Source organism: Anopheles merus, chromosome X (assembly GCF_017562075.2).
Source record: "Anopheles merus strain MAF chromosome X, AmerM5.1, whole genome shotgun sequence".
NCBI lineage: Eukaryota > Metazoa > Arthropoda > Insecta > Diptera > Culicidae > Anopheles > Anopheles merus.
In genome coordinates, this window is record NC_054081.1 from 9,255,152 (window position 1) to 9,269,530 (window position 14,379).

A 14,379-nucleotide genomic window follows, 5' to 3' on the forward strand; every position below is an offset into this window, starting at 1 on the left:
AACAGCTCAGTACCTTTTTGCCCTGATTAAACGTTTCATGAGTTTTAGTTTTGCACGGTCAGTCCGGGTATCCTAACGTTGAAAAAAACACACACACACCCACACTTAACCCACACCCAAATCACTTCACTCAGCGTGTGCAGGTAATTGATTGGAAATTAATGCTCGCTCCATGACTGGTTCGTTTTGTGGCTTTTCTTTTGCGTTGTCTAGTTTTGTATTGTTTTTTTTTTTTTTTTGTTATTCGTCACTGATGCATCCCTTCACCTTCAAAACCGGACTGATAGAAACTACAAAAACAAAAACAAGAAAGCCCGAAAGACAGGCTGGGATGGTGACGAAAAAAGACTGAGCCTACACGGTAGGATACGCAAACTTTTTTCCTTGCTTGGTATGATTTATTTGCCCTCGAAGAAGAGAGGGCGTACACATTGTAATGCATTGGCGGTTGGCGAAGGATGAAGAGAATAGCATCTGAGGGCAAAGGGTGGCCATTTTACGTATCCAATCGAGAGGAACGCTGCCAAAGGGAAATGAACTCTTGCCTCGTCATGGCGTGCTACATGTTAGAATTTTTGAATGTTTTTTGTTTATTTCGTGAGTTCTTTAAAATTCCTAGATCTGATGTTGCAGCGTTCTTCACAGGCATCGTAAATAGATGGGATGCTCTTTCTTGGAAGCTTGGCGCAAAGTCTCGCCCCAAAAGCAACCCCTCAAAATGATGAGAATTGCGAGGAAAAAAGCTCTTAAAAACTCTCTGCTCAACATATGGCCTGAGATGAGGAAAGCAACCCTGTAATGCCGGTTTCTGGCACTAAATTGTACACATAGTCACGTGCTGCCTCTAGTGGTGGGAGCTCGAAAACGGAACTACCCGATTCCGATTCCGTGTTCGAAATCAATTCCGGAGTCGATTATGGAGCTGATTCTGGAACCGACTACGATTACGCCTTCGATTCCGGAATTGGAATCGGCTTCGGAATCATAATTGGTTCCAAAATCAGAATTGGATCTGGAATCAGATTCGACTCGGGAATCGGAGTCAGCTTCAGAATCGGAATCAGAATTAGCTCTGGAATTATAATCAGGCGTGGAGTTGAAATCAGAAGTTTCACTAAATTATGATTCAGAATTTCAGAAGTAGATTTAAAATAATAAAATCGCTGTTGGAGCTGATGTCTGAAATCGTCTGATGTTGGAGCTCCGGAATCATAATTAGTTCGATAATTATAATCAGGCTTGAAACTGAAATCAGAATTTCAGTAAATTTCGAGAAAATCAGAATTTTAGAGGTAGATTTGGAGTCTTCGCGGCTATATCAACCAATACAATGAATACCAATAAGAATTAGTTTTTAGCTTTTATTATCTTGTTCCATTTGTCTAGCCTCGAACTTTTGTTGAATTCTTTGAGACTAGAAGATTTATACTTAGGCTAGGATAGCATAAGATTTAGTTACATAAGTAATCGTATTGATAAACATATTAGGCAGACAATTAGTATATTGAATAATTTATAATTGAAAAATGGACAAATTGAAATTATGTAGATGCCAAAACGGACATCATTTCCATACACGATTCTGATTTCGGAGCTCGATTCCGGAATCGATTCAGGGAACTGATTCCGGACCTACTAACCGGATTCGCACTTCGGAGCCAGCCGGAATCGATTCCGACGAAAACTTCATTTTTACCATCACTAATTCTATTCTCATTACAGGGTTTGTCACCATAGCTGAACATGTTGGCACACGTTCTCGGGCGTGTGTAAAGAGATTTCAAGGTGATTAAAAAATCAAATAAAATTAAACAGAGAATATCTGGCGTCGCGAAAAAAAAGGTTTAAAATTAACATCAATATTAATTTAACAGTCGTTAAAAATTAACCAGAGTCGTTAAAAATTGCAAAAATTTGGCATCATGAACGCATTGAGTACATTTGTTCATTTTAACGACTGGTCCTATGCCGTCATTAAACAAACCACTGTCAAGAGCGTATGCGATACAAATTAACAGTCGTTTAATTATACTACTCGATTTTTTCCCCGTGTTTGCCTATATGCTATATCGAGCAGTCGTTAACTGTTTTAAAGATCGTTTATTTTAACAGGAATGAACAACAAATGAACTCGGTTATACCAAAATGAACTTTAAACGACTGTTAAAATGTTTTCATTTATTCCCGATACCGGCTAATAGCTGGCATCGCGAAAGAATTGGTTTAAATTTAACAGTCGTTAAAAATTAACCAGAGTCGTTAAAAATTGCTAGAATTTGGCATCGCGAACGCTTTGAGTTCATTTGTTAAATTTAACGACAGGTCCTATGTCGCCGTTAAACAAACGACTGTCAAGAGCGTATGCGATACAAATTAACAGTCGTTTAATTAGACTGCTAGAATTTTTCCCCCGTGTTTGCCTATATGCGATATCGAGCAGTCGTAAACTGTTTTAACGATCGTTTATTTTAACAGAACCATGAACCATGAAGTCAGTTAAACCAAAATGAACTTGAAACGACTGTTAAAAAGAGTTTATTTATTCCCGATATCGGCTAATGTTTCGACTGTAGAAAGTGTGGCAATACAGGGTTTCCCACGATGTATTGGTCAGTTCCCAGAATTTGCTGGGCTCTTCTCACGATTTATTATGTAGTCATACGATTTATGGGATACGATAGATTTTTGGTTCGTTCCCATGATTTATTGGTATCGTCCGATTGGATATCAATACAATTGACATTTTTAGATAATGGCCAAAAATCGTGGGAACGCACCAAAAAATCAACCAAAAATTAATGTGAACCAACCAATCAATCGTGGGAAACCCTGCATTCTCCGATAAAGTAAACACCCCTGCAAAAGCTTTCTATTGCAACGGTCAAATCAAACGCAACGGTCCCGTTCTGACGCTTCGTGTTCATGCGTATGCACAACAAGGGAAGTGACTGTGTAACAGCACCACCACATGCGCTGTAAACACTCGCTACAATGCGCTCACGCTCCGGCAGTTAGTGTGAACAATTTTAAAGTTTTACAAAAACATTTCCATTTATTTGGAAGTGTATCTAGCTCTTCCAAGTACTAAGCTGAAAGTGCTTCAATGATGATTTTATAACAAAACAAAACAAAAGCAAATAAATGTTTCCATTTAGCCCTAAAACCCACCCATCTGCTATACCCTAGCAATGTTGCCTCAGTGTAACGCTTCCTTGCTTACCTGCCAAAGCTCTTGAGAGCTGCTGCAATCGATCGGACAGATGACGGGTTTCGAGTCTTTTCTCAACAAAACAAAAAGCCGGTGTTGTTTTTGCTTCCTTTCTTCGCCTTTTTTCCTTTCCTTTTTATTGAAGTTTTATTTAGTTTTCGAATACGTAACATATCTCACTGTGTTTGTTTTTTGTGCGTGTTCGATTTTTTTTGTATTCTTGCTACCGCAAGGGTAAAAGAATGCTAGAGGCATGCCGGGCATTTTTTCATTTATAGACCAAGGGAGGCGGGCTTGCTTTTGACCTCGTCATACCCCCGATCCCCTGAAAGCACCTACCCATGCTTTCATGCTGTCGTCAAGTGCTTAATGTTAAAGAGGCACGTGATTAACACAAGCCGCACAAGACCGCAGCTAATTTATGATGAGTTTACTACGTCCGATATTTATTATTCGCGTGATTTGATGTTGATGCTATGAGGCGTTAATTGGCTATTGCTGTTAAGTTTTAAAGGGACTGAAGGAGCGTTTTTTTTTTTTGCTTCAAAAACGGATAACGCGTTTTGGGGAGTGTTGGCTTATCCAAACCGGCTTACTTAACCTCAGTGAATTCAATTTTTGTGGGGACCAAAGTATTCTTAGAGTTTGAGAAAAGCAATACCGAATTTTAGCGTGTATAACGACCCCCTTTTAGGGCGAAATGACTAAATTATCGAGTAGTAACGATTCGAATATCCCTGAGACATTAACTTCAATTACATAAAAAGATAGTCTGGTTCATGGGTATCCAATAATAGATACTAGAAAAAGCCAGGAGTGTGCCGAAGATAAGGCATAAGGAATAAGAATGAGGCTCGAAAACTGAGGCAACAATTAATCGCACTCTGGTTCTTTATATTGGCGATTCAAATGAACTTGTGTAATGATAAAAGCATGATCTGTAAAACTCAGGCTCAGAAATATACCAAAAGAATACGAAGATATACTGATGGCCTTCCATTCACTTGTAATGGTCTGAATCAATTTGGAAACATGAAAAAAATTATTTTTGAATTTTACAAAGTGTAAAAGATAAAAAAACTGTTTTTCAAAAATATTGCATAATTCACCAAGAGAGACGTTATACACGATAAAACACGGTATGTTGCGAATTATATCGTGTATATGGACAGTTTTTTCTCGATTTTTTGCTATACATTCGATCTTGTCCTTCTTGGTGCGTTTAGGCTCGTTTGTATCCATCGGATCTACATGGAATTGTCTTATTATTGTCACTTGTTTTAAAGTTGAGTTTTCATTCATTCGTCTTTTGAAGCAGAATTTTGATTCTTTTCATTGAGTTTTCGTTTGAAAGGTGTTTTTGGTCATCTTTTTAAGCGCCAATCACGAGTTTTCACCGTCTTATATCATGCCTTGACGGTCTATGTCCGGAAAGAAGATTACATTGTAGCGATTTCGGCTTGGATCATATTTCAATTGATTGGTGAATGTCAACGGATTTTTCTCGTTCAAAGATTGATTGATCGAAAACAACTCATATGTTCCATTTTTCAGCACGTGTCTTTCACGATTGTTTGTCCAAGTCCAGCACCAAATTGCGTAACTTACTTCCCCGTTAGGGTTTAACTAATTGTTGTTACTCACAGAGCTATCTTTTGTTGCATAACAATAATACTCTTTGTACATAAATTACTAATATCTAGAACAGCATTTTGTGATTCTTTTCGTTCTTGAACTGTTGAAACGTTTGCACTCCACCATCTACGATGCAGTTTTCCCACTTTTTCCCGATTTTTTTTTTTTTTACGCTACAATCCGAAACCCCCCAGCAAGAATTTACCAGCCTATTCGGCCAAAGCTAACGGCAGAAACTGGTCCTGCAGCAGCATTTACTGCGGGGGAAAAACTGTCCACCGCTGCTTGTATGCGACCCGTTGCACGCATCGTATACAAGAGTTCATCCCCCGGCAAAGCACGATTCATGCACGCGCGGCAAACCCCAGACCCAGGAGCCTTTTCCCAATTGTTTACGCGCTCGTACTTTTGACGCATTTTGGCCTTCTTTTCTGCACAGCATTCCCGCGACCCAAATCGGGCCGATTATGTAATGAAACTAGCCACGAGCGACACATTGTTTGCTTTTTTTCACTGCCAAACCTAACGCAAACACAGTTCCAAAACAGTACGCACGCGTTTCTTCGCACGCAAATCAATATTTTACAAATTTCTGCCCGCAAAACCCCGTTCAGGGTAGATTTGTTTGCATCCGTCTCGTTCACTCTGCCGCAGCCGGTTACGAGACCGGAACAAATAGGAGCGTTTGGAGGGTTTGGAACGCCCGGATCACGGCTCAATGTGTGGGCCTGCAAGATTTTAAGCTTTTTACTCGTTTTCTTAACCAAATCGGCTATGTTTCACATTTATAGAATTACATTTTTATAGAATTTTTACAAACAAAATCTCTTCTCTATGACGTAATTGGTTTTTTTAAGTGACGTTCGTGTGATGTTGAATTCCGGTTTCGTTTCGTTTACACTGTACCGTTTGAAACGTTAGAAGCGACACGCCAAGACAGCAGCACAAAATGCAAGCATTTTGGGGTATTTTTTATGGAAATAGTGCTTCATTTGATAAAATCTTGCATGTTTTAGCTTTTTGCCAGGTTTATTGGCTCAATTTGATTGTTGTTTCTGGACCAATGCACCGAAAAACGGGATTCCGTTCAAATTCTACCATGCTGTCAGTGAGTAGACACACGGACCTGTACAACATTTTGCCTAGCTTTTGTAAAAATAATAAACAAATTGGCTTCAAAACGATGCACTTTCTTCTTTGAACCTCATAAAAATGGCAATAAATACATTTATTTCATATGTTTAAACTAAAAACAAGCATTTATCTATTTCTAGTATTGTCTAACATAACAACTGGACTAAATATGAATCTCTAGCCTTAAATCCTCATAAATTGCTGTGATTTGTGTTGCGAATGCTTCTTACTCTGCTTTCCGATCATTGCCATTGCTTTTAATCAACTGTAAATGACTTGCTTACATGCCTCCAATACTCTCCATGTCTGCATTATTTCAAGCAAAAAACAAAACCAATTTTGTTATAAGAGTGGCCGCGATTGGAGCTTATTTAAACAATATTATATCCGTGACCAATAGTTGCAAGGAACGCCTAAAGATAAAGCCTCAATTAGGTGTGTTGCCTAATTAAAGAAACATGCAACAAACAATAGGCGCCATTCAACACCAACAGGCAATGAACTTCTTGGAACTCCTAATAGAATGACGGCGGTTCCGTGGTAGGGTCGTCAACTCGTATACGACATAATAATGTGGCAGCTTTGAACTCGCGCTGGCCTAGGTGGCCTTCAAACATTTTTGAGGAAGGTCTGTTTTGTCGAAATAGGCAGAGGTGGGTACTGTTACGTAGGGGACTCATCGACATTTGATCGTCCAGGTGATCATAGAAACTCGAAGTAGGTTTTATTTATACTCAAAAGAAGTTATGGGCTTCGTTCTTTTGGTCCCGGGTTGAATGATTCAATGATATTTTTCTCACCAAGCTAGTTCCGTTTATCTTTTTTTGACAAGAGCGATGATTCTTGTCGCTTCCATGTACAGGCGGTCCCCGTAATACACGGTTAATGGGGACCGAAAACGGTCGCAAAATACCGCGTATGTCGAATTTCCGCGTAAATTACGGCCTAAATATCACAAATTTTCGAGTAATTTTGCAAGTAAAGGGTGGTTTTAGCCACTTGATCAATTATTCGATATGATTCTAACTGAATTCAACAGTTTTCGTCCTTTTGAAATGTTAATTTTTTTTTTTTGGGATTGGAAATGGGAAATTATTTGGAATTTGACAAATGATGTGTCAAATCAGTACCATTTGCTCAGAAAACTGTCAAATTTAGAAAACTGCGTATCTCCAAATCCGCTTATAATAGGTACCGTGTATCTCGAGAACTACCTGTACATACTGTTCCTACTTTGGGTTAGGATGCATCAACTGTTCCTGCTTATGGTTATGATGTATAAACTGTTCCAATTATTTAGTGAACCCTACCAGGTGTGTTGCTATAGCATGATGTGATTTGCAGAGTGTGTCACAACGTACCTATAGTGAATATTGTGTGTTAAGTATAGCAGATGTGCTTCAATAACATGCTCTTCGTAGGTTCAAGCCCCATATAAACCGTCCTCCCGAAGCATCAACTGACTATCCGGCTGCGCGGTACTAAGTAGGTCTCGAAAGCCTTTATAGGACTGCGTAGGTCGTTGGTAATAGAAGAAGAAGAGAAGATAGCTGGCTTTTGGTTATGGTTCATTATATTAGAAAAGAAATCTACCAGTTTAATTTTTTTTGCAAACACTAGTCGAGTCTACTCTATCTTTCTCTTCTATGCGTAACGAGCTACGCGGAGATGCCTGCCTTTACATATGTACAGGCGTCGGAGACGTATGCAGTACCACCAATAAATAGAAGGAAAAAAAAACACCCGCTCAAAAGGAAGCCGCAGCCGCGAAGGTTAACTGTCACATGCTGTCACAGCACACGGGCCACACATTCTCGCCGGGAACTTCCGCTGGCACTTTGCGCAACTGCGCAAACCGGGCCCGCCCGTGTGTGCGTGAGCGCCCGTACCGTTGCGTGTACGGTACGGGCGGCCGCACGCACACCAGCAACCGGCCGCACTGGCACCGGAGGGTTCGAGGCAGCGAAAATTTCTACCAACGTTCACTGTTCTTCGATAAGTTGTCGACCGCGTTTTGAAGTGAGTAGAGCTCCCGGAATCACAAACCCAAAACCGACCGTGCTTGCGTGCCTGTGTGTGTTTGTGTGTTGTGTGTGTGTGTGCGTACATGTGTGTTGTGTGCGCGCGTGTGTGTTTCCCATCCCATTTACACTTTGTAAAGTAAAGAGCACATTTTGAGAATCGAGAAGCAAAGGGGACACCTTTGCGGTACTGTGGCATTGTGGCTATTTGGTTCTTTTTTTTTTGTTTTTAGTTTAGTCCCGCATAATTCCCACCCAGCAAGCTCAACAGGCAACAATCAAACCCAGCGAGACAGCAGCGAAGAAACTCGCCCTTTGCCGGCATTTAAAAAGGCGTTTTCTGCTCCTTCTCGGCTCGTGGCGGCCATATTTTCTGCACGCACACAGGCGCGCGCGCACACACACACACCCGTTAGCGAGAGGTGTTCATTATCGCTCCCCCCCACCGTCCAAAGGTTCTTTATGTAACCCGGAAAATGGTTGTGTAACCGATTAGTAAAGATTCGGAAATCAGGGTTTTGCCGAAAAAAACCGACCGGCAATGCTTTAACGGCTATTTTAAATGCTGCTTTGCCACTCTGGAGGAACAATGCAATCCAACCAACAAAAAAAAAAATCAATGGAAGAAAATCGTAACTTACGTAACGCCACACACATACACACACACACACACGGTGGCCGGGGTGTGAAGCTCCATGTCTGCCGGTTTCTTTTTCCAGAATTCTCACTTGCAAGCGCTCTCAAAGCACTGGGAAAATAATTTTCCCCTTTTTTTTTTGTTGGGGGCGAAACAAATTTTTTGCATTGCCTGTCTGCCTACTCTCTGGGGTTTTCAAGTGGATGCTCTTTTACCATTCCAAGTGGGATGGGAAGTGGTGGTGAAACGCATAATAAAATGGTTGCACGCGCACGGACGTGGAGAGAGATCTAACCTCAACATTTGGTGGTTGCTGTGTGCAACCGTTTCGGGATTAACTTGATGTATTTTATCGTTTTTTTTCCTCTCTCTCTCTCTCTCCCTTCGTAGGTCCTTCAGGTACCAGTAAAACCTAAACTCAAAAAACAACATCATCATGTTCGTCTCGTCGGCCGCCCGCATTGCCCCAGTTGCCCGAAGCCTGGTAAGTGATGTGCCAATACCACCTTCCTCTACTGCATTAACTCCGGAAGGAACGACGTGTGACAAGCAGACGGAAAGATCCCAAAAATACTATTTTCCACCCCTCGTGTTACATAACAACTCGTACTATCTTGCCCTTCCCCTCCCACGAGCAGCGAGTGTGAGAGAGAGGAAAAAAACAGAGAACACGAGGGGCGTCCGTTACGTAACCGTTTCAAATCGATCTCACTAAAGCAAGCGACAAAGTATCGATTTAGCTGCCTGCTATACCGGCATTTTGTCCTTTTCCGGATTTAATTGAACAGTTGAAAGTGGATTTTTTTTTTTTTTGCATTTTACTTATTTCTTTTTCCGCACACCCAGGTCCTCAACGGAACCAAGGCGTACATCCGACCGATCAGCAGCGCCGTCATCTCCCAGAGCCAGACGCTCGCTGCCCAGAACACAGCGCCCGTCGCTCTGCTGCCACAGGTCCGGTCATTCCAGACTACCCCGGTCACCCGTGACATTGACTCCGCTGCCAAGTTCATCGGAGCCGGTGCTGCCACCGTCGGTGTTGCCGGATCTGGTAAGTGGCTGGCTCGCTCGCTTTGAGAGGCGTTAAATCTAACACTCCCCCCCAAAACTTTTGCCCCCCCCCCCCCCGCCAACCCACAGGTGCCGGTATCGGAACAGTATTCGGATCGCTGATCATCGGTTACGCAAGAAACCCGTCGCTGAAGCAGCAGCTGTTCTCGTACGCTATCCTGGGCTTCGCCCTGTCTGAAGCCATGGGTCTGTTCTGTCTTATGATGGCTTTCCTGCTGCTGTTCGCTTTCTAAATCCTTTATCTCCACACAAACCATCCCCCCCCTTCCCCTTCTACATAATCGGACGCAAACCCCGGTGATTCGTATGGATGTGTATGGGAGAAGCGAACTGAAGCAACACAGACACGATCCCCACATCCTCTTGTTTAGTCCCACAGCAAGACAGACAGACAACATACCGACGAGAAAACGAAACAAAAAAAAAACAAATCAGCGCCCTTCGTGCCGGCCAGTCCACCTCGCAGGTGTGTAACATAACACCCCTTACAAGGGGCTCTCTTTCGTGCGAAAAAAAAGAAAGTGTCGATTTTAAGATAGTTCCCGTAAACACACACACACACACAAACACACTATTAATAAGGGATAGAGCTCAGCGAGCAAGCCTAGCAAGAGCAAAAAATCGTTGCAATTATTGCATTCTCTCTCAGGAGGAATAAATAGTTACTGCAGGTTCAAAATCGATGCCGACGCCGACGACCTCTGTCTTAACAAAACCTTAGGGAGACGGGGGAAGAGCGAGAGAGAGAGACCCACCACCCGGCGGGGAGGTTGCGCCCGGTGTGTATGGGAAAAAAACGAGACAAGAGCAAACTCTAAGGTACAACCAACATGCAAACACAAAGGACACTCCACACACACACACACACACATCCACACGATCGCTCCTTCGTGTTCCCACGGAAGGCTTTTGTGTGCGTGTGTGTACGTGTGTGTGTGTGCGTCTGAAAGCCTGAAGGATCTCGGAACAACGATTATGACCGCTTGAAAGGCAGTCACCAGGGAAAGCGTGCTCAGCACTCTCCAAGATGGCAAGGGGGCGGCGAGCGGGAGATAGCAGTGTGTGTGTGTGTGTGTGTCTCCTTGTCTCGCACCCCCTTCATAATCCTTTTTGTAGACCACATTTACCATCACACACACAAACACAAAGGAGCCCCCTCCGGTGTAACCCCACTTTTTAGCATACGATCGCGACGCAGCCTTTTTCCCACAAACAAAAAACCCCTTCATTTCCGCCCTTGCCGCCGACAACGAGGCAGTGATACCAGTCCGTGCTCCCCACAGCCGCCGCCCCCCAGGTGGTCTGCTGTGCGTGCGCGTTTTTTTTCGGTGCGTGAGATTTATTTTTCAAATCTCACCATTCAGTGTGTGTGTGTGTGTGCAGGGGTGGCGTGTGCGTGCGTGCGTGGTGACGCTCATATTTGGGAGGATTTGGGCGGCCACCACCCACCCACAAAATGCCACCCTTCGACGGCTCACACATACACACACACCCGTCGTTGTGGGGGGGATTTTGTTTTCTCATCCGCGGATGGATCGGGCACGAAGGGGGTGGGAAGCGGGTTGCGGCGGGGAGAGGGGGAGGGGCTGAGGAGTGTTGTCACCTTTCCCTGCGTTTTCAGAAGACACAAGAAAACGAAACGCTCCAATAACATCGGAACACACAGAAGAAGAAGCAGAAGAAGAAAACAATTATGAGTTACAAACGCGCGCACGTTAGAAGATAAAACAAAGAAAAAGCAGCGAGTGGTGATCCATATAAAGTAAAAGAATAAAGATTGAGACTAGTTACTGGTACAAAACTGAAAAAAAACATGGATTTTGAGAAAAGTGTGTTTTATGTGTCCACCACCACCTTCCTCCGGACATAAAGTGAGTGTTGGGAGGGGTGGTCGCACGTGGGGCAAAAGGAAGCATCCGAAAGTCAGCAAAGTGTAAAGGGTCGTGCCAACTGGAATAGAAATGTCAGACACAATCCCGCAAGAAAGGGAAAAATCGTATTGGAAAATGCTTTAGGAAATCAATTATATATTTTTAAAAAAGTCTAGTCAGACAGGTTGCCTCCGATGCGTTACTACACCCAGTAGTGAGGACAGCACGGTTCTGATGATGTTCCATTCGCAGTCTTGCCGCTCCCTGTCACATAATCAACAATTTGTTCATTTCTTTTTGCCTCTTGAAACAAAAATTGCTTTCTCCGTGCTCAAATAATGGCAAGCCAACATATAATGTCCAAGTCGCATACGGAAATTGGTACCGAGTGACGTAAAAAAGAAGGGAGACCAATCATACATGAAAAAAAAATGTAAAATTCCGGAAAATTCCACCGGAGAAGAAAAAGAAGTCTTCCATACATTCCTCTGCAAACGTTCCCTTTTTCCCAAAAGCGATTTCGGGGTGGTTTTTGCTTTTCCTCATCCCCTCTCCACGCATTTTCATTTAACCCAATTTTGAAAGGAGGCCTTGCAATGGACGACCTACAGCTTCATGCGGTACCTTCACATACCGGGAAGGGCGAAAGCGGGAGAAAACGACTTCTCTTTCCTACCTGTGTCACATCGTACAGCACCAACACACACACACACACACACACACGCATAAACGCAAACAGTGCTGCACAGGCGGCAGCCTTCCAGTCGTTTCCACTGCTGCGTGGGACGTTAACCCTGTCACTGGCAACCAAAAAAATCATATTTCAGGAAACCGGCCTACTCGGGTAGCCAGCGACCTCGACTTGGAATTTGAATAAATTCAATTTTTATAACTATGCAAAAATTGGTTCAAATAGCTATCTTTTTTATGTTATAGCCTTTTAAAGTAGAAAGGAGTGTTTTGAAAAAAAAAATATAAAACGTAAAAAAACATTTTTTTAAACTACTTTACAAAATTTTCACCACAAAACCCAAGCACAACAGATGAAGTATAAACGACTGGAAAATCTAATATCTATTGAAAAAAAAGAAAGCTCCATCCCAAATAGCCAGCTCGTACTTTATAGCTGATTTAGGGCTGTTTAACGAAAAATCGTTCCGATGTCGTACTTTGTGGCTGATTAAGAGATAGACGGTACTTTGCGGAACTAAGGAGCTTTTTAACAGGCACATCGTACTTTTTGGAACTTTGCGGCTGATTAGCACTATGTGTAGGGTTCATGGTGGAACTTGAAGGCTTGTTAAGAGTGTGTATCGAACTTGGTGGAACTTTATAGCTTTTTAATGCATGGCATCGGTACAAGGTGGATCTTGTCAAAGTGTCAAAGAGAGACGCCGTCAATCATCTCATTGCTGCTGTACAAGTTAGATAAGTTAATTAAAGAATGAATATTGAGTGAAGTGATTGTGAATTATCAGTAAATTGTGTAAAATTTTGTGTAATTCATCAATACAAAAGTTTTAAAAATATACATATGTGTTTAAACGAAACAAATCTTGTTGTTTATTTCATCGATGACGCTTGCTTAAAAATAAAACACACAGAAAAATAATCCCTGGCATCGTGGCATAAGGAAGCTGCTTAGGCGCTGTTTGAAAGACCCACATAGAACTTTGATGCTGTTTATCTACTGCAAAAGGCGAATTAGAGCAGCGATCTTTAGCGTGCCAAAATGAGCTGCTTAAGCAATTCTGGCTATTTGGGATAGCTTCATTGGTTTGCTCAATAGATGGCGCATTACAACTCATCATTATATTGCTGTCGTTTTCTTGCAATGTGTTCCCAAGTGCCACAAATCCACTAAACGACCACTAAACGACTCAAGTTCTCTACCTAAACGGAATATAAAAAGACTTCGTTTAGCAGACGGCAAACGACTCATGCATTCTAAAAATAGCGAAAAAGCTGGTGGCGCTCTCTGTTGGTGGGATACCCCAACCAGTTGAGCTTCATCGCTTGGAGGAGAGCTTTCTCATTTCCTCTGTACTGTTGTATGGTTTCACATTGTAGTTATGCATCGCTAGAACTAGAACGGCGATACAATTGTTTAAATACCAAACTCCAATCGAAACCACCAGCACTGAAACAACCCAAATAGCCAGCTCGTACTTTATAGCTGATTTAGGGCTGATTAACGAAAAATCGTTCCGATGTCCTACTTTGGGGCTGATTAAGAGATAGACGGTACTTTGCGGAACTAAGGAGCTTTTTAACAGGCACATCGTACTTTTTGGAACTTTGCGGCTGATTAGCACTATGTGTAGGGTTCATGGTGGAACTTGAAGGCTTGTTAAGAAGGGTACTGAACTTGGTGGAACTTTATAGCTTTTTAATGCATGACATCGGTACAAGGTGGCTCTTGTCAAAGTGTCAAAGACGTACGCCGCCAATAATCTCATTGCTACTGCACAAGTTAGATCCGTTAATTGAAGAATGAATATTGAGTGAAGTGATTGTGAATTATCAGTAAATTGTGTAAAATTTTGTGTAATTCATCAATACAAAGGATTTAAAAATATACATATGTGTTTAAACGAAACAAATCTTGTTGTTTATTTTATCGATGACGCTTGCTTGAAAATAAAACACAAAGAAAAATAATACCTGGCATCGTGGCATAAGGAAGCTGCTTAGGCGCTGTTTGAAAGACCCACATAGAACTTTGATGCTGTTTATCTACTGCAAAAGGCGAATTAGAGCAGCGATCTTTAGCGTGCCAAAATGAGCTGCTTAAGCAATTCT

General features: G+C 42.2%; 1 protein-coding gene and 1 long non-coding RNA gene across 2 annotated transcripts; one reads left to right on the forward strand and one right to left on the reverse strand.

Moving 5' to 3' along the window:
- Positions 1-4,923: 4,923 nt before the first annotated feature.
- On the reverse strand, positions 4,924-5,728 carry LOC121597969. The gene is made up of 2 exons (XR_006005494.1): positions 5,641-5,728; positions 4,924-5,571 (listed from the first exon to the last, which is right to left on the reverse strand). It is a non-coding gene; the product is annotated as an uncharacterized LOC121597969 (long non-coding RNA).
- A 2,159-nt stretch (positions 5,729-7,887) lies between these two features.
- Positions 7,888-11,336, forward strand: LOC121591183 (ATP synthase lipid-binding protein, mitochondrial). The gene is made up of 4 exons (XM_041911666.1): positions 7,888-7,996; positions 9,026-9,119; positions 9,482-9,686; positions 9,776-11,336. The coding sequence occupies exons 2-4, from the start codon at positions 9,072-9,074 to the stop codon at positions 9,937-9,939; spliced, it is 417 nt and encodes a 138-aa protein (XP_041767600.1). The 5' UTR covers positions 7,888-7,996; positions 9,026-9,071; the 3' UTR covers positions 9,940-11,336.
- The last annotated feature ends 3,043 nt before the right edge of the window (positions 11,337-14,379 follow it).